The sequence below is a fragment of the Sceloporus occidentalis genome, unplaced genomic scaffold (genome assembly GCF_023333645.1).
Source record: "Sceloporus occidentalis isolate IW3139 unplaced genomic scaffold, rSceOcc1.0.p SCAF_4, whole genome shotgun sequence".
NCBI lineage: Eukaryota > Metazoa > Chordata > Lepidosauria > Squamata > Phrynosomatidae > Sceloporus > Sceloporus occidentalis.
The window spans coordinates 74225985-74250538 of record NW_028316984.1 but is presented as its reverse complement, the minus strand read 5'-3'; the positions used below and the strand labels follow the sequence as shown (position 1 = coordinate 74250538).

The window sequence follows — 24554 nt, the reverse complement described above, 5'->3', positions numbered from 1 at the left end:
AAGAGGAATCCAGTTTTCCCTCCCTGGTATATTAAACAGAATCATTTCAACAGTGACAAGGACACCTGCTTTTCTGCTGAAAAATATTTTAAGGTAGCTTCAATGAGAAGAACTGCATCTACACTGAAGAAATTATCATTTTGACACTACTTTAACTGCCATTGCTCAATGCTTATGGAATCCTGGGATTTGCAATTTGTTGTGGCACCAGAGATCTCAGGCTGAGAAGGCTAAATATCTCACAAAACTATAATTCCCAGAATTCCATAGAATTGAGTTATGGCAGTTAAAGTGTTGTCAAACTGCATAATTCCTGTAGTGCAGATAAGACTAGGGAGGTGAAAGGCAGGATGAAGTATTATATTTTCATGCTCCTTTTTTCTGCTTTTGCCTAATACCCTGATGGCACTAGAAGCTAAGCAGAGTGAAAAAGTAAAAGTAGCAGTAAACCCTGTGGAGTTTCAACAAGAGGGGAAAGAGGAAGGGTATAAGAGGAGTAACTTCCTTTCTGTCACTCCATGGAAATATTGCTGTCACAGCAGGACATGGGTAGATATTTTCAGGCCATCTTGGCAAGATGTTCATATAGAAGCCTGAGCAGCACAGCTTGAAAATGATCTGACACTTCAATTCCACATGTATCTACTCAGACGTAAATCCTACTGAGTTCAGTGTGTTTCCTCCCATGTAAGTAGCTTCAGGACTGCAGTCTTAGTCTTTTAAGTGGGGTGCTTTTTCATCCTTCCATCATTTACCTTTCATTTCTGAGTTAACGTGAAAGTGCTTGCTGGTGAAAGTCTAGTCAACTAGACCCACAGCATGGCTCTGTAGACTCCAGCTGACCTGTGAAGTATTCTGGATGACACAGAGGAATCAAAGCTTGCAAAAGTCCTTTCCAGTTGATTAGAGCAGGCTAAAGATAGCACACTTGGAATTCTACATGGATGGAATGATGAGATTTGTTAAGCTTTATGATAGTATGACAGCCATTTGACAGGTGAGAAACTCCACACCCAGTCAAGTCAAACCCTACCAATTTATTCAGGATGAGTGTGGAATATTCAATGCACCTAAAAAGGATCCATGACTGAAGTTCTGAAATGATGGCTTCTATAACTAAAGATTATACAATCTGTTTCCCACTTCACTTCAACCATATCACAAGATAACATGACTCACTGGAAAAGACAACAATACAGGATTGTTAAAGTGGAAGGCAGCAGGGAAAGAGGAAGTCTACAAAACAAATGGATTGACTCAATAAAGGAAGCCACATCCCTGAATTTGCAAAATCTGAGCAGGACTGTTGATGACAGAAAGTCTCTCATTCATAGGGTTGCTATAAGTCAAAACCAACTCGATGAGAAGTAACAATTGGATTCTGAACAGATAAGAGATTCTTTTTGTTAAGGCTTGCACAACCTGAATTCCATGAAGCTCAACACTGCCTAGTTACCCCATATCATGAGCCAAACAATACATAATAGACTACATGTGTGGGTCTGTAAAACACAGAGAGTTGTCAAACATCATGCCAGCCACTATTATCATTGAGTTGCATGTGCGATTTGGCTTACAAACAGTACAGGACCATTATTGATTACACCATCTTTGCATCAAATCTATATAACATGCATATGTAGGCAGGAATTATTGTTGCTCAGCCCACAGTTATGAAATACCCTTACTTAGGTATTTCCTAGAAATTATCATAAGGTTTTTCCATTTAATCCTCCAAAATAATCTAGTACTGAGCAATTTTAACTTGACATAGATTATATTTTAATTGTGATTTAAATAAACTCATATTGCTTCAAAATATTGTTTCTTGCCCTATGTGTCAGCTATTAAATTACTGCCATATGTGTCAGCAATTAATTATGCACTATAAGTATTATGTTCATCTGTTTCTTTAAATCAAGATTAACTGAATTGTTCTTTCTCCAATACAAGTGAAATAGTATCAGTTCTCAAAAAGAACTAGGTAGGAAGTCATGAAGGAACTAGGTACGAATCTCAGCTGTAATGGCATATTTTTAAATACCAAAGTTAGAATAATTCAGGCCATAGTATTTCCAGTTTCTATGTATAGTTATGAAAGCAGGACAGAGAAGAAAGCTGCAGGAATATCAATTCATCTGAGAGCTGTATGGACATGAAGGACTGCAAAAAGGACACAGATATGGGTATTGGAGCAAATCAAGCCTTAACTCGCATTAGAAGGAAAGATGACTAAATTGAGACTTTCATATGTTGGCCGGCCTGTCTGCCTGCCTGCTTGCCGGCCAGCCGGCCGGCCGGCCGGCCAGCCAGCCAGCCAGCCTGCCTTCCCACCCACCCACCCACCCATCGAATACCCCCACTTTTCTCCCAAAATCAGATCCAAGACATGACTCATTGGAAAAGATGATAATGCTTGTAAAGTGGAAAGTAGTACAGCTGGTCCTCAAAATCCATGGATTCTTTATCTACAGATTCAAGCATCCATGGCTTGAAAATATTCAAAAATGTATGGATTCTAAATAGCAAACTTTGATTTTGCCATTTTATATAAGAGTCATCATTTTACGATGCCACTGTATTTAATGGGACTTTAAACATCCACAGATTTTGGTATCCACAGGGCCTCCTGCAACCAAACCCAAGCAGATACCAAGAGCCCACTATAGTGATCTCGGGCAAGTGGTATTTTCTCATCCTCAGAGGAAGGCAAAGGCAAAATCCTCTGAAATTTTTTTCCCAAGAAAATCCCATGACACGTTTGCCTTAGACTCAACCTTCCTAATTCCATAACCATTTAATAGAGTTCTTCATGTTGTGGTGACCCCCAACCATAAAATTATTTTCGTTGCTACTTCATAACTGCTGTTATGAATCATTAAGAATCCAAGCACGGAAGGGGTCTGGAGGGGGCCTGTGGGGTCTTTCTCCCTCCCGCCATGACTGGAACAGGTGATCCAAGCATGGCAGGGGTCTGGAGGGGATTTCTGTGGGCCCTCTCATGTGGGGAGAGGTTATTCATGATTTTTCCATATTCATGGGCGTCCTTTGCCCCACCCCCTGTGAATATGGAGGGATGACTGTATGTGTTTTCTGATGGTCTTAGGTGACCTATGGAAATTGTTTAACCCCCAAAGAGGTTGTGACCCACAGGTTGAGAACCACTGCCTTAGTGTCATCATAAGTCAGAAACAACTTGAAGGCACACAAAAACAAGAATAGAAAAAGAGAAAGACCACATTACAGATGGAGAATCTTAATCAAAGAAGACATGACCCTGAGTTTGCAAGACCTGAGCAGGCCAATTAATGACTGGAGTTCTTGGAGATATCTCAGTCATAGGGACACCATAAGTCCCTATGTTGTGTGTCATCCAGTTGTTCCTGATTTATGAGACCCCAAGGAGAACTTTTAATGGTGTTTTCTTGGCAAGTTTCTTCAGAGGCACTTTGCCTTTGCATAATTTGATGCTGAGAGAGTGTGACTTGTCCAAGGTCATCCAGTGCCAGGATTCAAATCCTGGTGTTCTAGAGTCATAGTCCAATACTGAAACCACTACACCAGGCTTGATGGTACATTACGAGCAAAACAATTACAGGCATCCCTTCCAATTTGTGGGAGATTCGTTCTGGACACACACATACCAAAATCAGAAACATCATTGCTATTGGGGTCCTATTGATTTCAGTGGCTGCACGCTCCTGTGGGTGCATGCCCCACTTTGTTCCCTCCCCGCTTGCTGTCCATAAGTAATTCCAAGTCTGTGAATGGGGAGGTATGGAGAACACTCAGTTATTCAGTAGCAACAATTAGTTATCAAACTGACATGCTGAATGACATTAAGTTGTTGCTAACCTCTTCTGATTTTATAAAGGGCCTTGGCAATAGTAGCAATAGCAGCTTCATTTATATATTGCTTCATAATGCCTAAGCAATCTCTAAGCAGTTTACAACTGTAAGTTAATTACCACCAACAAGCTGGGTACTCATTTTAGTGACCTCGGAAGGATGCAAGCCTGAGTTGAGCTTGAGCCCTTGGCTGGTACTGAACTTGCAACCTTATGGTTTGTGAGTGAGTGGCAGCAGTACAGGCATTTAACCACTGTGCCACCAGGGCTCTTTTAAGTGACAGATACAGTACAAGTGTCATGCTTTATCTAGCTGCTATTAGTTTAACTTTCAGTGATATTATAGAAGAATCTGGCAGCCTAGGGCCATGTCTTACAGGGCTTTGGTTGCTGAGATCATAAGGAACTTCTGTTTAATTAATTCAATATATGAATGGGTCTTATTAACCATGCAAATCAAATTCTAATGTGCATCCATTTCCTCTTAGCAGCTGACTGTTTGGCCCTACATTGTAAAATACTCTATGAAGATTCTGAAAAAAATTTGGTTGATTTGTACTCACAAGGTAACATTTGAAATTCCCCAGAATCAATAAAATGCCAGGAAAATACCATCTCATACTAAAATGTTTTGAAACACATCTAACAGGTCAAAATCAAATGAGCCTTTTGAGAGCTTTTGATGAAATAGAAAGGTTGGGGCAAAGGACTTTTGCTGCTTATAGTATGCAACAACAATCACAGTTTGAAACTATAGATTTGAAATTGATTTTAATTAGAATTGTCACTTGCTAAGTCACTATTAATGCCCCCTTTTCACAGTGTATAATTAGCATTGTTGTTGTTTTTATTTCATTTAATAGCTCACATTATCTCCAGGGCAACAATATTTTAAAACAGTAAGTGATTACAAAATTCATATTTCAATACAAAATATATGCCAAGCTAATGCCATTCAATACTAAACCTTATAATATTTCAAAGATGAAAACTAGAACACACACAACACTAGAGTCTGCTCAGGATGGCAGAAGTCATTGTTGTGGAAACTAGAAAAGGCTGCAGCAGTTTGCTTTTGCCTGAGCCTATTGGGAAGGGCAAGATTCTGCTCCCACCTCTCCTCTCTTCCCTGTTGATTTAACTGAGTGCAAACTAATTTGGAACTTTAAACTTAGTTAGAAGTAAACTGAGTAGTAGGAGAAATCTGGGACATTTTAGGACTGAAAAAGTGGAATGACAGAGAATTAATAAGAACCATCCCTGCCAAATCAAGACATCTGGAGGATATGCAATACCAGTACCAGTACTCTGGGTTATTGAATAGAGTCCAGATGGACAGGCTTTATAACGACTTCTTGGAAATGCTTGTGGAAATGTGCTGTTTTGCATTCATACCCTGCCTATGGGCTTCACGCAGGAAAGCAGCTGGCCACTGTGTGAATACAATGTTGGACTAGATGGCCCTTTGGTTCTATCACTCTTGCTCTTTTTATGTTTTTATTACAGTTTACTTTGTAATGAATTAAGTCACTTGGAAATACAGTAGGCCCTTGGTATCTGCTGAAGTTTGGTTCCGGGACCTGTCCCCACAGATATTAATATCTGTGGATGTTCAGGTCCAACCATATACAGTAGTGTTGTAAAATGGCGGAACATGGTGAGTCAGCAGTACAGACATTAACTCTGATGACTGCAAGATTGGCAGGCTGGTAGTTCAAGGCCCAAGTGCCGCATTACATAGTGACCATCCATCACTAGTCCCAGCTTCTGCCAACCTAGCAGTTGGAAAGCATGTAAAAGTGCAAAGACGTACCACTTCAGTGGAAAGGTAACAGCATTCTGTACAGTCATGCTGGCTACATGATCACAGAGTTGTCTTTGACAACGCTGGCTCCCTCGGCTTAGTAACTGAGATTAGCACCACCCCCTACAGTCAGTCACTACTAGACAACTTTGTCAAAGGGAAAACCTTTACCTTTAGTAAAATGGCATCCCTTATATAAAATAGAGAACAATTCAAAAGTTTGCTATTTGGAATTTAAAATAATTGAGCCATAGTCAGTTGAATCCATGGATGCAAAATATACAGGACTAACTGTATTCATTTGTTAAGAAAGAAGGATGGACACACACACGATTCTGACCTTTCCAGATACTCTTTTTCACTGCACTAGTCTAACACTGGTTGGACTTTTCTTTTCCTTGGCAGAATAAAGTAAAGTTTCTTCTGTGCTACAAGGGGAAAAGAGAATAGTTCTGGTGGAATTAATAAACAGCAGGATCTTTAATTACAGGACATGTGCAGCAGACGCCCGGAGATAGCTACAATTACCCATCTGACAAAAATAGTCATGTCGCGCTTCAGACAGGCAAGCTACTGTTTCACCTCTCCATGCACTGATTGGTCACCTCAAGGCAGCTGTCAGGACGTGTAAGTCACAGCATCGGTCTGTGCACTGTTTAAAAAGAGGAGAGGGGGCAAAGTGTGTCTAGTATATGCTACCTCATTGATTGAGGAAAAGCCTTCCCTGAGAAGCAATGCCATGGAGAAGACATGTGGAATTTATAATTTCATCGACTCAATTACTGCCCAGGGCAGGATAGCAGGGAGGTGGCAAAACATAACACAAGATTCACTTCCTGCTTGAATAATGTTGTTAACAGTACAAGACAGAAAACACATCCCTCCTCTTTCAGGGAAAGTCAAGCCTCTAAGAGAAGGGGAGAGACTTTTGCCTTAGGCTGCTTTCTTTCATTTAAACCATTCTCTCACATCAACTCTCTATCTGTTCTTTGGTTGGTCCCCTGCCTAAGCCTCATCCATCATGTCTTTGCCCAGACAGGAAGCTCTTCAAGCAAGCATTCCATCAAGATTGTTATTAGCACTAGGGTCAATCACACATCCTGTGACCAAAAATCAGATGCTACTAAAGTCCAAAGGCTTGATTTGTTCCTAACAAGTAAAACAGTTCAGCTGGAATCACCCTTGGCTTATATACTCCATAAACAGGATGCATGGATTACGAAGCTCTGAAGGCAGAAAGGAATGGGGTGGGGTGGGATGAATCTAGAAATGGACACGAGCGCATTGCCAAAAAGAAAGAACTGCATCATCCAGAAAAGAAAAAAAGCCAAAGGAAGCCAGAGAGTTGCATAACATCCACACAAGCTAATTTATTTGAAGGATGTTGTGTGCCTTAAGTTGTTTCTGACATATGGGGACCCTAAGGCGAACCTATGGCAAGATTTCTTGGCAAGATTTGTTCAGAGGGGGTTTGCATTGTCTTCCCCTGAGGCTGAGAGCATGTGACTTGCCCAAGGTCACCCAGTGGGTTTCATGGCCAAACAGGTAATTGAGCCCTGGTCTCCAGTCCAGTGCTTAAACCACTACACCACACTGGGTCTCAAAGTATTTGAAGACTATTTAGAAATAATAGTTTCAACAGAAATATGTAATCTCTGTCACCATCTTCTAGAAGACTGGCCAAGTGGCTGGTGTGCCTGTTTAGCCTGGCATCCAGATACTGATTGTTGAAGAGCAATTTCAAGGTCCCTGCTCCCTCTGTTTTATACAACTTTATCTTCACAACAGACTTGAACTAGACAGTCCTTGAGACAGATAGTGCAGGGCTGGAAAACTTGTAACAGAATAAAGAGAAAGCAGTGTATTGCCAACTATCATTACTATTCCTAAGGTGTTTTCCCCTCTTTTCAGTATTATGAGGGGTCAATGATCTCTCTCTCTCTCTCTCTCTCTCTCTCTCTCTCATTTCTAGTGTTATGAACCAGTGGTTCTCAAAATATTCAATCTGGGGGACCAATGATTATTACCGCCCCCCCCCCCCCCCGTATCAAAGTTCAGCGCTAAACTTGTGCCCATTGGGTACAGTTGTTTCTTTCTTTCCTGGAAACTTGCCAGGGACTGGCAACCACTGGTTCGGAGACCAGTGCTTTTCCTGAGACCACCACTTTTGAGTAGTACTTTTATGAACCATTAGTGTACTGCCCTCCTACAGTAGTAAATTTCATTGACATATTCAGAATATTCAGAGAATGTCCTCTGTCTAACAGGTGGCCAGACTAAGCTACACAAGAAATTGAACAGTAGAGTATTTGCATAAAGAACCATAATGCGTAGTAAACAGGCAGACCGATTTATGTAGGTTTTTTTTTTTTTTTCATTTTATGAATTCATATACTGCTATTCAATATAAAACCTCCAGGGTGGCACACCTATTAAGCAAATAATAAAACTCCATAATTAAAACTGCAGAGTGCAGAGGGACATGACATATCAATACTATCCAGCAGATCAATAAAACAAGAGTTGAAATGCAAAGCATGCTGAAAGGCCTGAATAAACAAGGGAAGTCTGCCTGAAAAAATATAAACTTCAAGAAGAACCATGCTTTACTCTATGTATGAAGGCTTTCATACTTATATAGGACTGGATCTGGCTCCAGTAGTAAAAGCTGGTCCTTCCTGTGCCTACTACCCAGATTCCCAGCTGTTTACTGGTTTAAAGTGAACCATCAGCATTCTAAACCATGAGCTCTGGTAAAATATATTCTCTCCATCTGGTTCTAGCTTTATTTTGCATTAGCCAAATTGCCAAGAAATCTAGCAAGAAACATGAATAAAAGCAGATTTGATGGCTGAGGGATTCAAATTAAGAAGAGGGGGAAGTTAGCACCACAAAGCTTCATCATTCTGTCAAATGGCTTGCAGTGAAGAACAGGCCCTTTTGCTGTTAGGTTTTTTTTAGTTATTATTATTATTATTATTATTATTATTATTATTATTATTATTATTATTATTCCTGTCCCCAGAAGTCTCATATGAACATAGATGAACACAGATGTATTATGTTGATTGGGCACCATGATTATTTGGGACCTTGATTGTGTGAAAAAACATCCACATGGATGGGAAGTTCTTCCATTCAGATTTGTCACTCTCCATGTGATGAGAATACCAGAGTTACAGACAGAATGGATGGGGCTAACACAGTTCCCTCTTCCCATTTTGATTCCACATGCTTACATAATGAGCAAAAAGGGCTGCAATCCTATATGCATCTATCCATGAAATCAATGAAGCTACCGTCTGAGTAGTAGTACCACTGGCCCTCCAGAGCCACAGATTTTTTTATCCACACTTTCAAGCATCCACGGTTTGAAAATATTTAAAAAATACATAAATTCTAAAGAGGAAATCTTGATTTTGCCATCTTATATAAGGGACACCATTTTACTATGCCATTGTATTTAATGGGACTTGACCATCCACAGATTTTGGTATCTATAGGGGGTCCTGAAACCAAAACCCAGTGGATACCAAGGACCCACTGGCTTCAACAGCAAAAACAGATATGGGAATGGCTACTATGATAACTTCATTAAAAAATAAACTATTCTGCAGTTACTATTTATATTCATGTATAAGTCTAGAAAGTTTAGTAAAAAAAAGACTCCCCCAAACCATCGACTTTCCATGGATCAATGTACGTATTGTACCTTAACTCTGAAAGGACTACTGAACCATCTCCTTCTCTGAGTAGAGTGGCAAAAGGTGAGAGCTTAGTCTGTCCTGGGAGAAGCACCACCTACCTCTATTCTCTGCCACAGTGCTGCTTGTGGTCTGTTTGACAATCAGCTGCTCTTTGGAACGTCTCCTGAAAGGACTACTGAGGGAATAGACATCTGCATGTTTTCTTAGTCCCAGACATAACTAGTTGTCTCCCTCACACATCTCATAGCCACTGTTTATCATAGTTCCCTCTTTATCCACCCAGCCTTTATGGTGAGCACAAACAGTTATGCCTGCTGGAATTTTGTATGTTCTTTGGCATCATTTTCCTTTGCTCCATCCTTTACATCCTTTCTACAAGTTTCCCCCTTGACTTATGCATGGGTCATATAAAAATCTATAGTTCCCCACCTTCTCAATCTCCCCTTGATTTATACATGAGGCTGACTTATACACAAGCATCTTCTAATTTGTTCTTGTTGACAATTAAGAGGGCAGTCTCATCATAGGATTTTCAAGGTAAAAGACAATCAGGAGTGGAGTACCATTGCTGCCTTCTGCACAGTACTAACTCTTTCAGAGTTAATTGAAGTTCTACTACTGTTGTCTCTGACAAATCCTCTCCCAGTGTCACCCACCACCACTGCTATTGCCCATTAGTTTGTCACATGTAGTCTGGCTCCTCTGCAAAACCCTGTCAGATGTGGGAGACCCTACCAGCTGTATTGCTACTATCTATACTATATTCAAGCATGCAACATAACCACCATGGAAACGTAGTGCCAAGGTGGGTATGGTAATACTTTATGCCTGATTTCTGTGTATGGGTGTGAAAGCTGGCCATTGAAGAAAACTGACAGGGGAAAAGAATCAAGCCATTTGAAATGTAGTGGTGGAGGAGAGTTTCACAAATACCATGGACTGCTAAAAAGACAAGTGGATGATCCTAAAGCAAATCAGACCTGAACTCTCACTTGAAGCCAAGATGACTAAACTGAAACTGTCGTATGTTTGACACCTCATGAGATGATATAACTCATTGGAAAATATGACCATACACAGTACAGTGGAAGGCAGCAGAAAAAGAGGAAAACTGCAGTATGGGTAGGTTGACTGAATTAAGGAAGCCATAGCCCTGAGTTTGCAAGAGCTGATCAGAGCAGTTGATGACCTGAACTTCTGGAGGTGTCTCATTTGTATGTTCACCATAGTTCACTGAAGTTGATGACAAATAAAAAACAACACAAGGATAGTCTAATTTCTGACTGTCTGACAGAAATCCTTCCAGCACAACTCCAGACACAATTGTTTCCAACTAAATTTGATTCTTTTGTGTTCTTTGTGACCAACAGCACAGTGCCAATGAGCTTAGCTTCAGAGTGGCTAAAGACAAGTAACTAAGGAGGCTTACTCATCAGTCTGGAGCCAGCCTGGGTTTAGGATATAAGTAAACAGTCACTGAGGTGAGTGGTAGCCTGGGATTGATCTTCCTGAATAATCCTCACAGTGTGGCAGAATTATTTTTCTACTGGTTCTGTCCAGTGTTTTTCCAGACAGTGTTTCCTATACTGTCATTTATAGGTTGTACAGCATCTACACAAGGTCTTGAGAGCACTTGGATTTCTTTTTTCTCTCTCTGGCTTTGCTTCGCGAACGAAGATTCAGGAAGGACACATCCCACGCTTTGTACAAGCATGTTGGTGACTAAAAAGGCCAATTCGGGATAAACAGGTCCGGTTGCAGAAAGCACAACAGAAAGTCTCCTTGGGTGATGTTTCCAGGTTGTGGTAATTTCTGCGTTGTCGTTTCTCTTTGAGGCTCGTTCGGCGTGAGCTTTCGAAGAAGGCTGCAGCGTCATGGATAGTGCGTCTCCATGCCTCCCAATGCGAGGTCAGGGAGGACCATTGTTGGTGATCTATCTGGCCAAGCCTGAGATGTTGTTTCAGGGAGTCCATATCTCTTCTTTGGGGCGTCCCTCTTACGCTGACCCATGGTGAGTTCACTGTAGAATACTATTTTGGGTAGGCGATGGTCTGGTGAGCAGTTCTCTTCTTTGCCAACAGCTCCTGGATCTCTTCGTTGTTTTCATCAAACCAGTCTTGGTTTTTCTTGAGGGAGAACCCCAAGGATTCTTCCGCAGACTGCAGGATGCTTTTTTTGATAAGTTGCCAAAGCACTGTAGGAGAAGAGTCTATAGGGTGGTCTTCAAGTTTTGTTTGCAGATTTGCCTGAAAGTTGTCTCTCATGGCAGCTTGTTGAAGATTGTTGACTTGGAGTCTCCTCTTTAGGATGCCACCTCTCTTAGGTTTAAACTTAAAATGAAGATTTAGTTTACATCTTATGAGGCGATGATCTGTTTGACATTCTGCACTGGGCATCACTCGGGTATGACGGACATCGTGAATATTTCTCTGGCGCACTAGGATGTAGTCAATGAGGTGCCAGTGTTTGGATCTGGGGTGCATCCAGGTTGTCTTCAGGCTGTCTTTCTGCTGAAAGATGGTGTTTGTAATAGTCAGCTGCTGTTCTGCACAAAATTCTAGCAGGAGACGTCCGTTATCGTTACAGTTTCCAACACCATGCTTGCCTAAAACACCTTCCCAGGCTTCAAAGTTCTTTCCTACTCTGGCATTGAAGTCACCTAGGATAATGATTTTGTCTTCTGCAGGGACTTTTTGTATAAGGTGGCGTAGGTCTGAGTAGAATTTGTCTTTCTCCGCAGGGTCGGCTTGCATAGTTGGGGCATATATACTGAAGAGAACAACATGTGGGAGGCGTAAGGAGATAATGCGATCAGAGTGTCCTGTTGGCAAGGTTTCGAGTTTGGAGGCGATGGAGTTTTTGATCATGAAGCCTACACCTGAAAGATGTTTTTCAGTTTTGGGTTTGCCAGACCAATAGAGTGTGTAGCCGGCACTGTGTTCTTTAAGGCTGCCTTCCTTGTGGAGACGAACTTCACTAAGAGCAGCAATGTCGATGTTAAGTCGTGACAATTCGTGGGCTATTAGAGCAGAACGACGCTCAGGACGTCCACTGTCTGCAGAATCTTGCATGGTTCTGATGTTCCAGCATGCAAGCGTTAGTCTGTTTGCACCTTTGGAGGCTGGTGTGTGCCTTTGTCTCTTTGTCTTTGTTCGACCGCATCAGAAGATTCCCGTTGGCCGCGGATAGCCAACCGGGTTGTTGGGGATGAGCTTTCTTTAGGCCACCTTTTCTAGGCCCCTCTCCATATGGAGCAAGCAGTACTCTCCTTAAAAAAGGCTGCTTGGTCATTCAGGATGCTGCCGAACAAGACTGTCATCCCCAGTCCGTCTCGAGCGACCAAAGTCCTGAACCGCCTGCATGCAGGGTTGGGTCTGCAGCTTCCAGTGCAACTTTACACCTGCCGTTTTGTCCCTCGCCTATCATTACAGGGCTTTTTCGGAGATTGGATGTGTCCTTCGAGCCTGTGCAATGGATTTTTCTGGTGGAGCGCAGCGTGCACAGAACTGGCCTCACCCTTTAAACCAGAGGTTCGTCTGCTGAGGCCTTGACAAGCATGGACAGTGGCAGTGGCAGGGTACGCAAGCCTCTCCATTGACGCCCTCTTGACATGGGGGAGAGGCTTGTGTACCCTAATGAAGCTGTGCACTATGCTGGCGGTGGTATAATAGCCACCGGCAGGGCCTCCCATGCCAGACAGGTCACAACCGAAGGGTCTGACCAAGAGCGCCAAAGGGCAGGATGGGCTCTCTAGCCTTATGGCAACCATCCTAGGAGAAGAAAAACTCTAATCCCAAACCTGGGCAGATGGTGCTCGTCTAACCCTGCAAGGTCAACCATCTCAGAGAAGGAAACTGTAATCAAATCTACGACCTGAAGACCTCGCTGCCACACTTTCTTTTTTAATTGCATTTTAAAGGTATGATTACAAAAGAGAAGAAAGAAATAGAGAAAAGTACACAGGAAAAAAAGAAAAAGAAAAAGGAGAAGAGAAATGAATATGAACACATGGAATATGAACAAGAGCTATTTATTCATTTACTTATTTAGTTTATATCCTACTGTGATGGTTCCCCTGTGGTCTAAGCAGGCCTGCCTTACTCTTAGTCCCAGCAGATCCTTAACTTCTCCCTGAGTCTCCTGGTCTATGTTCCTACTCCTTTCTGAGCAAAAAAAATGTCCTTGTTTTTCACAGCCCCCTGTCTTTGATAGCATAACCAACAGCCTTCAGAAAAAGGTTCTCTGTATCTCAAGAATTCTTCTGAAAAGGAGGTACAGGTTGAGAATTCCTTATCCAAAATGCTTGGGACCAGAAGTGTTTTAGATTTTGGATATTTTTCCTCCCGATTTTTGAATATTTCCATATACAGTACTTCATAAGATATCTTAGCAATGGGACCCAAGTCTAAACATGAAATTGATTTATGTTTCATATGCACCTTATACACATATCATGATGGTAATTCTATACAATACTTTAAATAGGTTTATTAAAGGTATCACTATCTCAGTCACTCATTTTGGATTTTGGAGCATTTTGGACTTAAGAGATTCTCAACCTGTATTCCCCAGTGGCTTCATAAACCTTGGCTTCCAAATTCAACAAAGCACCTATCCAGGACTCTAATATCCATATAGAACATTTCATCCCCATCACTCTTCTTTATGGGGACAGATATCCTGATAAGCACAAAGATTCTGTTAACAGAAATTACTGAAGAAATCTAATATCTCAGTAAGAAAATTGTCAGTATACAGATTCTTTAAAGTATTACATCAATATTTAGCCCCCCCCCCCCCCCAGTTGATAGGAAAAATAACATTCAGTATGTTAAAAAAAAGAGGAAATGTGTTGTTGTGTTGAAGCAGGGCTCAAACGAATGTTTCAGCTTCTGGGGAAAGGAGTGGAATTGTGTCGGGATCAAACAGATGTAGCACTGGATGAAGGATTGCAACTTATGGCTCTCTTCCATCTGATTTTGTTACATGTAAGAATTTTAGTGACTGCTGAGCTAAGCACACAATAGGAAGGAAGCCAGTTTTTACAAAAAGGTGAAGCAACCTATCCCCTATGGAAGCTTTTGCCTTTAATGCCTTCTCCACTGGGCTCTAGAACTGTCTGTGCTCTAGGCTGTAAAAGTTACCCCATTCCCTAGCAAATGAGCAGCACAGAGATGCCACTGGTAAGGACAGTATGTGTCCAAATACTAAAGGCAAATCTTTAGTGGCAAGTCAACATGCACATAGCACACAAATATTCACTCCACATTCCTATTCAGATGCACAGAACATGAAGCAAGGTGCATGAGACTTAAGTCCCTATGTTCATCTACAATTCAAATAGCAAATAAAACATTAAAAAGAGATAGATAAACTCTTTTAAGGAGAGTTTTCCCACCCCCCAGAGTTTTCCTAAAATGGAAGGGAAAGCAATCCATTTCTTGCAACTTCAAAAATGAGAGCTGTAGACAGGGAGTGTGAAGGGCAAGAGATCTTTTTAGAAAGGAAGTGACTTCTGAACAGGAAAAAAGATTCCCCTTATACACATACATACACACAAAGCACTCCAGGCCATAAGGTGAAAAGGAAAGATTTATGTTTTTTCTGCCCTGTGGCCATAACTTCTTTCCTTCCTTCCTTTCCTGTCTCTTCCCTTCCTTCCTGCTGACAAAGCTTCTAAAATACCCTGAGAGAAAATGAGATGCAAAAAAGAAGTGCATGCAATGTTAAAAACAGCATCCCATAAGGATTTAGTAAGAAATATCCAGATTGTGAATACTTTTCCTTGCCTCCCACACACCCAATTGTAGAACATTAATTACTATTTCATATTATCACTGAGGCCACAACTTTCAGAGCACTCTGCTGAATGATAAGCCTACCATCACCTCATCCTTTCAGTGTTACAAGAAGATAGAGCTGCTGTTTAGAAAAATGAACAATTAGCGATGGAGAAAACTAAGAGCTGAAACAGATGGCCCTGATGGGTGGATTGAAGCCACCCTAAAGAAAGCTGGATTGGGGCTGTGGCAACCGTACTCTGCAGCCTCAATTCAGCTTTTTGCCAGCTCAAAAAGGAGCAGCAAAATGCCACTCCTTTTTGAGCTGGCAAACGGCCACCCTTTCCGCTGCCGTAGCAGCTTTGTAGTGCTCTGGCAGTGTGCAGCGTGTGAATGCCACATTGCCAAAGCGCTGCAAAGCTGGCTGCTATCTGGTCAGGTGGGCGGTTTCATGACAACTTCCTGCTGGCTTGGGGGGCATATGTCATCTAAATGATGTGCCCTCAAGTTGTTGGGAAGCTGCTGCAAAGCGGCTGTCTGTTTCCCCCCTAAGATGATAAACTTTATCAATTCTCCAGTTTGCTGTGTGGTGGCAAGCTTGAGGTCATTAAGTAAAGCCATTGGCATTGCTTGGAGATTAAATAACAGTCATATACAGGAAAATCTCAACATCTGATGCAGTCTTGCTAAAGCACATCCCTTTCAGATAGAGGAGACTCAAAATCAGATCCTGCATACATCTGAGCAGTCACATGATGAGTACTGACACCTAAAGGAAAAGTAATGTATACTGACCTAAAGCTCACCAACCAAGAGGCCCTCTCCAACACTCCAGCATTTTCATTATCTTTCTATTTAATCATACCACATAATGGTATGGGCCATTGAGCTCATAAATAAGACTGCAACTAGTATTAAACATCTTGGACAAAATAATGAAATACTTGTCCCCCTGCTATATTTTAGTGCACTTGTTCTCTTCATATAGCTATATTTTGCTGAGCCTAATTATCTGATTCTTATGCTTACTGTATAAGTCTAGAAATTTTAGTCAAAAAATTGACCCCCAAAACCTGGGTCAGTTTATCCATAGATCAACATAAGTACTGAATTTTTATCAAAAATGAAACCATCCTCTTCTCTGAGCAGACTGGTGAAAGGTGAGAGGTTGGTCCATCCCACAAGAACCTAGGAGAAGCACTGACATCCTCCCTCCCTGACTCTACTCTCTCATTGCTGTGCAGTTTCTGATCTTTTGAAATGTCTGGTGGGAAAGGAATGGAGGTATTGTCTCTTTGGCACTTTTCCTTAAAAGAGTGCTGGGGGGTAGAGGGACTCAGTGGGTTTTCTCAGAATTGACTAAGCTCTTGCCTTTTACCACACTACTCAGAGAAGAGGGTGCTTTTTAATAAGTATTCATACGGTTCCATAACTCTTGTCTTTACATCCTTTTTGATAGGTGCACTTTTCCTTAGCCCCATCTGCACTGGTCGTCTCCCCAGCACATTGCACAGCCACCATTTACTACAGTTCCCTCCTCGTCTATGACATTTATAGAGTGAGCACATTTTCCTTTGCTTCATCCTTTTCATCCTTTGTTATATATCCCTATGGTTTACCTTGACCCACAGATCATGGTGATAGTTGTGTATGTCTTCAAGTCATTTCCAATTTATGGCAACCCTAAGGAGAACCTATCATGGAATTTTTAAGGCAAGATTTGTTCACAAGAAATTTGTCATTGCCTCCGCTTGAGGCTGCCCAAGATCATCCAGTGGGTTTCATTGCTGACCCAAAATTGAACCCTGGTCTCCAGTCCAGTCCAGTTTTAGTCCATCACTCAAACTACTATGCCATACTGACTCGCCCATAGGTTATTATCAAAATCTTTAATTTGGTCCCAAAACCTGACCTCAGCTTATATGTATGGTCAACTTATGCATGAATATATACAGTGCATTAGCCAGTATGCTCTTCCAGGGTTTTAGAAGGATGTTAAAGGTAATTAGCAGCATCTCCAATTAGGTGCAGAAACTCATAGTTGGTAATGCTGCCAGAAAACTATTTGGATCTCCTTTTTACCTTATCATAACCATCTGAAGGAGCATGGTAGCAATCTGCACCAATTGCAGCTTCTGTACCATCTCATTTTCAGGAGAAACCCCATCTAAAGCTCAGGAGTTTGCAGTCAATCCTAGTATTATTCTGTACTAATAGCATGCCCATCTGCCTCCATGCACACTACCACCCACACAGGTTGATGACAGCCTGACCAGAGTCTGCTTGCTGTTTTTGGTTATCAGACACAATTTTGTATACACGCAATGTCTGGTGAATTTGGAGTCTCTCACAAAAACAGACAAGAGTATTTCACAATGCAATTTACAATACCTCTTGAGGATTTATGTGCAGGGGTGCAACTATTGGGAATGGTGGTTGTGCAAAATATAGGCATTGCCTCACCAAAACAACTATTTTGCTAAATGAAACTTTCCTTCACTCCCCAAATTTCTAGCATTTCAATAACTGCAATTTACCATTCAGAAATACAATATGGGCGGGATACAGACCGCCCAAAAAGGGTGGTCTCCTGCTGGTTTGCTCCGCGAGGGAGCCGCAGCGGACAAACCGAGCAGCTCCGTCACGGAGCAAAAAGAACCCGCAAAAAGCAGGTTCTCCTTGTGGTGCCTTTGTGATGCCGCAAGGCACCAAGGGCGCACTTGTGGCGTCACAAAGGCGGCAGGACATGTGGATGCTATGCGTCCATCACATCAAAATGGCGACGCCCGTATGTACAGGGTGCCGCCATTTTGACGCCTTTGTCACTTGCGAGGGTTGAGTCATGTCTGGAAGCGCTGCCCCTCACACGTAACGACAGCGCCCGTAGGGCCCGTCTGTACAGTGCCATGGGCATCCAAAGAAAAGGAACATACAAAATCATGAAGAGAAGGTGAACACAACCAATAGAAGACTTCTGAATGTGAATAATTTTCAATATCTCAGTTACTGCAATGCCAGAAATTTCATTTTGGGGGGCAGAATAAAAAAAAAATCATTGTGGGGAGCAGAATTCTTGATTGAAGGGTAATGACTTCATTAGTTTACTCCCCCCCCCCCACACACACACATCATAGTGATGTGTGTGTATATGTGTGTGTGTGTCTGTTTGTCTATATGTATATGTCTGGGCATTACAGAAAATACAAATATAGGCTGCTTATTAGGCTAGATGTCTGACAGCCATCTAGACCATAGGGGCCATCCAGTTCACCCCTCTGCAATGCAGGGATACACAATCAAAGTATTCTGGGTAGATAGCCAAGCAGCCTGTTTGAAAACCTTCCCAGGAGGGGACTCCATCACATTTTGAGGCAGTATATTCCACTGTTGAATAGCTCTTACCATCAGAAATTTGGGGTAATTTGAAAGAGGTAGAATTCTTATTTGGAGGATTCTCTCATTTTGCTGCCCAATTTGCTACTCCCTTGATGAAACTCTCCCAATCAGAATTTACAATCCTGGCTGCATGAAGCAATAGTCTTCACTCAGTATAACTCAACATTCCTATATTCTATACGCTTAAATTTCAATAACATCTGACAACTAGCTCAACAGGACTTCAGTTGCATGCCTTCCTCTTTGAAAATTAACCAGGGGAAAAGAGTTTCCCAGCCAGATCTGGATGTTTAGGGATCCATGCATTGCTGCAGAACAAAGAGCCCTAGTGGCACAGTGGTTAAATTCCTGTACTGCAGCCACTCACTCACAAACCACAAGGTTGTGAGTTCAATACCAGCCAGGGGCTCTGAATCAACTCAGCCTGGCATCCTTCCATAGGTCGCTAAAGTGAATACCCAGCTTGTTGGGGTCAATTAGCTTACACTTTGTAAACCGCTTAGTACATTGGGAAGTGGTGTAGAAAGGTACTTGCTATTCATAGAATCATAGAGTTGGAAGAGACCACAAGGGCCATTCAGTCCAACCCCATGACATGCTGTTGAGGAGTCACCCATTTCTGCTGATGAAAGCAGTTCTGCCAGTGGAACCATTTTACTGGGGCCCTTTCACACTCTGCAATCACAGCACTATGATTAACTGCCATGGCTGCATTCTATGTAATCTTGGGGTTTGCAATCTTTTGAAGGAGCAGAGTAGCTCTCTGGCTGAGATTTCTTAAGACATCTTCCTAGAACCCAAATCCTAAATTTTTGAAAGATCTGAAAACAAAGTGAGTATGATTTTTTTTTCTGCCTGTGTAGAAATTTACCAAGAAAACCTTATGATAGGTTCACCTTAGAGATGCCTTAAGACAGAAATGACTTGGAGGCACACAACAACAAGACAACTTCAAAACTTACCGGGGAACTACACTTTCCAGAAATAAGCATTAAGAAAGGTACGTGGCAGCAGTGGAAATCACTTTACAATGCTAAGGTTCTATCTGTACAAAAATGTTGAACCAGCAATCTTTTATGGCAGAATTGTTCATTTTAATTTAGTGGGCCCCTGTGGTGTAACATATGATGGAGAACAAATAATGTGAGAGATTTGTCTACTCTAGAGATTACTCAAAGCCCACTGTTTTTCCTGAAAGTCCACATACTGTCATCCAATAAACAGGCATCTGACCTAATTGATATGTGATCACCACTGAGTATATATTCAATGACAGTAATTACAGAGGTTTCTTGGAGGAACTTCATTAATATGGATTTCTAGTTTGCTGTCTGTTGGTTAAGCATGGCAGATGTATCACTAGTGGTGTCTGTCAAGTTCCTAGTTGTAAATAAGTCATTCCACAAATCATTCTTCTTTCTCTTTGGGTGACACACCTATTTGCTTCCTTGTGTAATACTTATTTGAAAAATAGGTAGTTTTCCATGTTAAACAATAGCTTGAAGCCCATAATAAAAAATATATAATAATGTTACTGCTCAAGGGGAGTGGGCATTGAAGAATTGTGCAGTACTATCTGTATTTTTTATTTGTTGTTTTAATACCTATATTTTAAATGGTTTCAATATTACAGCTAGTTTTTTAACTATTGTATTTGGTATATTGTTTACCTATGTTTCTTTTAATGGTTGTAAGCCACCTTGGGTTCCAGACTGAAAAAAAGACAGCATATGAAAAATGACACTGCAGTCTAAAAGGTGATTTTAGGATACTTTCAGGATACTTTGAGGATAAGCAAGTCACATTCCCCATTTTTGTGAAAATGTACAACAAAACAGTCAGGCAGGGGGCTAAGTGCTGGGGAAAAAAACCTTGGCAAGGGGACTGTGTAACGATCCCCTACCACAACACAGTCCTTTTCTATGATGGCAGGCACTGTATTGAATTGTAATGTATTGGAGCATCTGTTGTAACCCACCTTGATCTTTGGAAAGGCGGGCTAGAAATAAAGTTTTTATTGTTATTATTATTTTATTATTGGTTATCCCACCTCTGCCACCAGTTTATGTGAAGGGCCCCAATATATTCTCCTATGATGGCCCAACACCCCTGTGTTTATATATATCAGTAGCGTGGTTTGATTTCAAAACACAGGCCAAGTGGATATTTAAACAAGAATAAAAGTTTATTTTACAACAGGATGGAAAAAGGTAACTTGGATGTGAAGTTGTTACTGTGTCTTTCTTGGTTGAATATATACAGGTTTGGTTTAAAATATCAAATAATAACTCAGCCCCACAGGCTATAATATCCCTCAGGAAATTCTGTAACCAAAACCCCTCTTCCAGAGTCTGGCCACACTGAGTCTCTCTTCTCTAGACTCCCAAACTAATATTGTCCCTCTCTGGACCTATCAGACCATTCCTTGGTCTATGATCAACGCCCCTCTTTAACAAAATGGTGTTCCCTCAAGAACGTCTGGAACACAGTCCTCTCTTGGACTCTACTGTTCTCCAACTGAACACCAGCTTCCTCCCTCAAGATTCCAAACCCTAACTGAAGTTCTAAACTGTCCCAATTCCAACTGACTCCCAACTGTCAGCTTGGAATTTTTAAAAGTCCCAGCCCACATTCTATTGGCTGGTCCTCAGCTGCCTTCTGATTGGTTAGCCGGGTGGTCTGTGCACCACACACTGCATGTAACATCTCTGATGCCCCAGCAAGCTACATTTCCCAGAATTCCATAGCATTGAGCTGTGGCAGTTTAAGTGGTGTTAAATTGGATTATTTCTGCAGTGCAGAGGCAGCCTTATTTTACATTGTGAATGCAAAAACATTTGCATTAGGTTGATTAACATCCCACCCTCTACATCTGTCTCAGTCACTACACTGACCCCAGAAGAGGGGTGTGTGTGTGTGTGAACCTTCAAGCCACCTGTCAACTTATGGTGACCCCAGGAATTTCATAAGGTTTTCTTAAGTGGAGAATACTTAAGGTTTCTGAAGTGAGGAATACTTAGGTCTGGTTTTATTGCTGTGGACACTAAGAACATAGGCTGAAGTTCAGAGAATGTTTCCCTTCTCTCACTTTGCCCCAGGAACAATCTGTGCCTCCTGAAAATATGGTGGAATGGCGATGATTCTCCTATTCCCTCCACTTTCCACTTTCCTTTTGACCCTCCAGCACACACTTCCTTCCATTCAATAATTTTAAGTAGAGTTTGGAAAAGTGACCTTTTTTATTATTGCAACTTCCAGAACCTCCCAGCTGGTGGCCATGATGGCTGGGGAATTCTAGAAGCTGTAATACAAAAAGTGAGCGACTGAGACCAAAGAAGAAGTGACTGTTCCAAGGTCTGCTTTTAAGGTCCTAACCATAGCACATGAGTATGACACCATCTGTCCATGCAGATATAGCTAATCAGCACAAAGGCCATCAGTGGCACATTCAAGCATTTTCTGCATTCTTGGTCACATGTAGAAAACCTCAAGGGCATGTAAGATGGAGCCGTGTTTTACAATAATTAAAACGGTCAAAGAAAGAGGGAATTCTTTCTGGGTCTGCATTTTGGTAAAAATTGATTACATTTGGAAAACTCACCAAGCAAAATTAGAGAGAATGTTACTTCTACATAGACTTCTTTTGGAAAATATGACTCATCGTTTCCCAGTGTAGGCCATTTATGCACACCTTATGTTTTTGGCAACCTACCATACAGAAGCTTCCTTAAAAGAAAAGTAGGAAAAGAAAGAAGCATGGTTATGTCTACATTCCCCTTTTGTATCTAGAATGCATGTTCTCAGATTTTACCAATTATTTAAAAACTGATTGCCCCAAATTTCTAAGAATTGCTTTATGCCAGGACTTTGGTACAAAGGCTGCTGGTTAAGGGACAGCCATGTAGTTTGTATAGGATACACAATGAATGAGTGATGATCACATTCTTGCCTTGCTCCTTGCTCACTTCCTTCCTTCCTTCTCTTTGCTTATTTTCATCATGGTTTTAGATTGTAAGCACCTTGGCAGGGCAATTTTTACTCATGAGACATTGGTAGAAAACACACTGCAGAAATAATCCAGTTTGAGACTACTTTAACTGTCCTGGCTTGATGCTAGGGAATTCTGGGAACATTAGTTTTGTGAGACATTTAGCCTTCTCTGTCAGAGGCTACAATAAACTACATTTCCCAAGATTCCCTAGCACAGAGCCAGGGCAGTTAAAGTGGTCTCAAACTGGATTATTTCTGCAGTGTGTATGGGACCTTTGACACAATGCAGCAATATATTGATGGCACCATGCAAAATGAATAAACAATATGATTATGCAATCAAGCTATCCATCCTTGATTCTAGATGTGCTGTAATATTACCAAATGGGTTCCAGCTGAATTCCAGGCTTGCCCATATTCGTAATTCCATCTCTAACTTGGAATCTACTTCAGCGACCCTTGCTGGAAACTGGTACACAGAGCTCCTTCTCAGTTCTCGAAAGAGTCACTGAGAATTCACAAACATTGCAGCAGAAACTTTGTGGATATAGATAGATAGATAGATAGATAGATAGATAGATAGATAGAGAGAGAGAAGTAGTAGCAGTAGTAGAAACTATGTTGAGAATCAACAACGTTTCTGCTACAATATATATACAGACTGCAGCAGAAACTTTTTATATATATATATATATATATGTACGCGCACACACACCCCAACAAAGTTTGTGCTGTAATATATATGTGTGTGTATGTATGTATGTATGCATTAACAAAGTTTCTGCTGCAATGTTTGCCCACACTAGTATCCCTGATTAAACTTCTTTCTTTGGTATAAAATCTCACTATATATATGGAACTATGAAAACAGGAAACATGCCTCTCCTCTCCCCCCCCCCCCCCCAATCCCTGGTTTGCTAAGGTTCGGAAAACAAAAATGCATTGTGGCTAAATATAGACTGACAGTTTAGGGCTTGGTTCTCATGTTACACAGAGACAGTTCCCTGACTGTATATGAGTGGAGTAGGAAAATGTCCCAGAAGAGAAGCAGAGGGGAAAAAACAACAACTGAACAGTAAAATAAATAAGCAAAGAAATAAATGCAATCAATCCTTTTCTACTTCTAGTTGCACTTTCTTTCTTAAAAGCTTGAAAACTTTTCACCCAAGCATTCAGATCAACGGAAATGACTTTTGCCTTTCAGTTCCTGCCTTGACTTCTGCACTCATGCTTACAGTTTTTCTTGACTTTTCTTTCTTTCTTTCTTTCTTTCTTTTTTTGCCCTCCTTTTGCAAAAGGCAGGAAAGAAAAGGAGGCAGAAAGTTTCAAAAACCCACTGTAGCAAGGAGATCCCTTCAGAGAAAGAGAGAGAGAGAGAAGGAGGGGTGCTTTGGATCTCTCTTCTCTTTTCAGAAACTGAACATTCACCTTAAGAGCTGCACAGAGGAAAAGGGGGGGGGGGGATTGAAAGTCAATACTCACGCGGAGCAGATGTTGAACTGTTATAGGAATTCATCCTTTATGCATTCATAAAAAAATAAATTAAAAATTAAAAAAAAATATGTTCCCCCTTTTTTGTTTTTGTACAGAGAATTTGCTCCCCTAGGCGCAGTCCAAAGATGGATGAAGCAGAACAGCTGGAAGGGCTGGGGAGAAAGCAGGAGAAAGCAGCTCTTGTTCAGAGGCTCTTGCTCTGGTTCTTGACCATTTACCCCTGGAAAAGGAAGCAGCCCAATGTGTCATGTCGCTTGGCCTCTCCAACTCAACAGTAGGAGGGGAGGGGCTCTGGTTTTTTAGATAAGCACTCACTGGTGTGTGGGTTTTTTGTTTTTGTTTTTTACATTTCTTTTTCCTGTCCTCCAGCCAGCGGACCTTTCCACCTCCAGGAAGCAACAAGTTGAGGCAAAAGGAGCTTTCTGCCAAACTGAACAGCTACATGCATCACATGCCAGCAATGTATAGAACAAAATTGAACAGATCAGAACATAAGCAAGAGGGAAGTTGAAGGGGGAAGGGATGTTGCTTTGGT

General features: G+C 41.4%; 1 protein-coding gene across 1 annotated transcript in view; it reads right to left on the bottom strand.

Moving 5' to 3' along the window:
- The window catches only part of GYPC (glycophorin C (Gerbich blood group)), a 45216-nt gene extending 20941 nt beyond the window's left edge, over positions 1-24275 (bottom strand). The window contains exon 1 of the mRNA XM_089520321.1: positions 24008-24275. Coding sequence (XP_089376447.1) covers positions 24008-24041 — 34 coding nt within the window. The 5' untranslated portion in view covers positions 24042-24275. The remainder of the gene's footprint in view (positions 1-24007) is intronic.
- Positions 24276-24554: the final 279 nt, after the last annotated feature.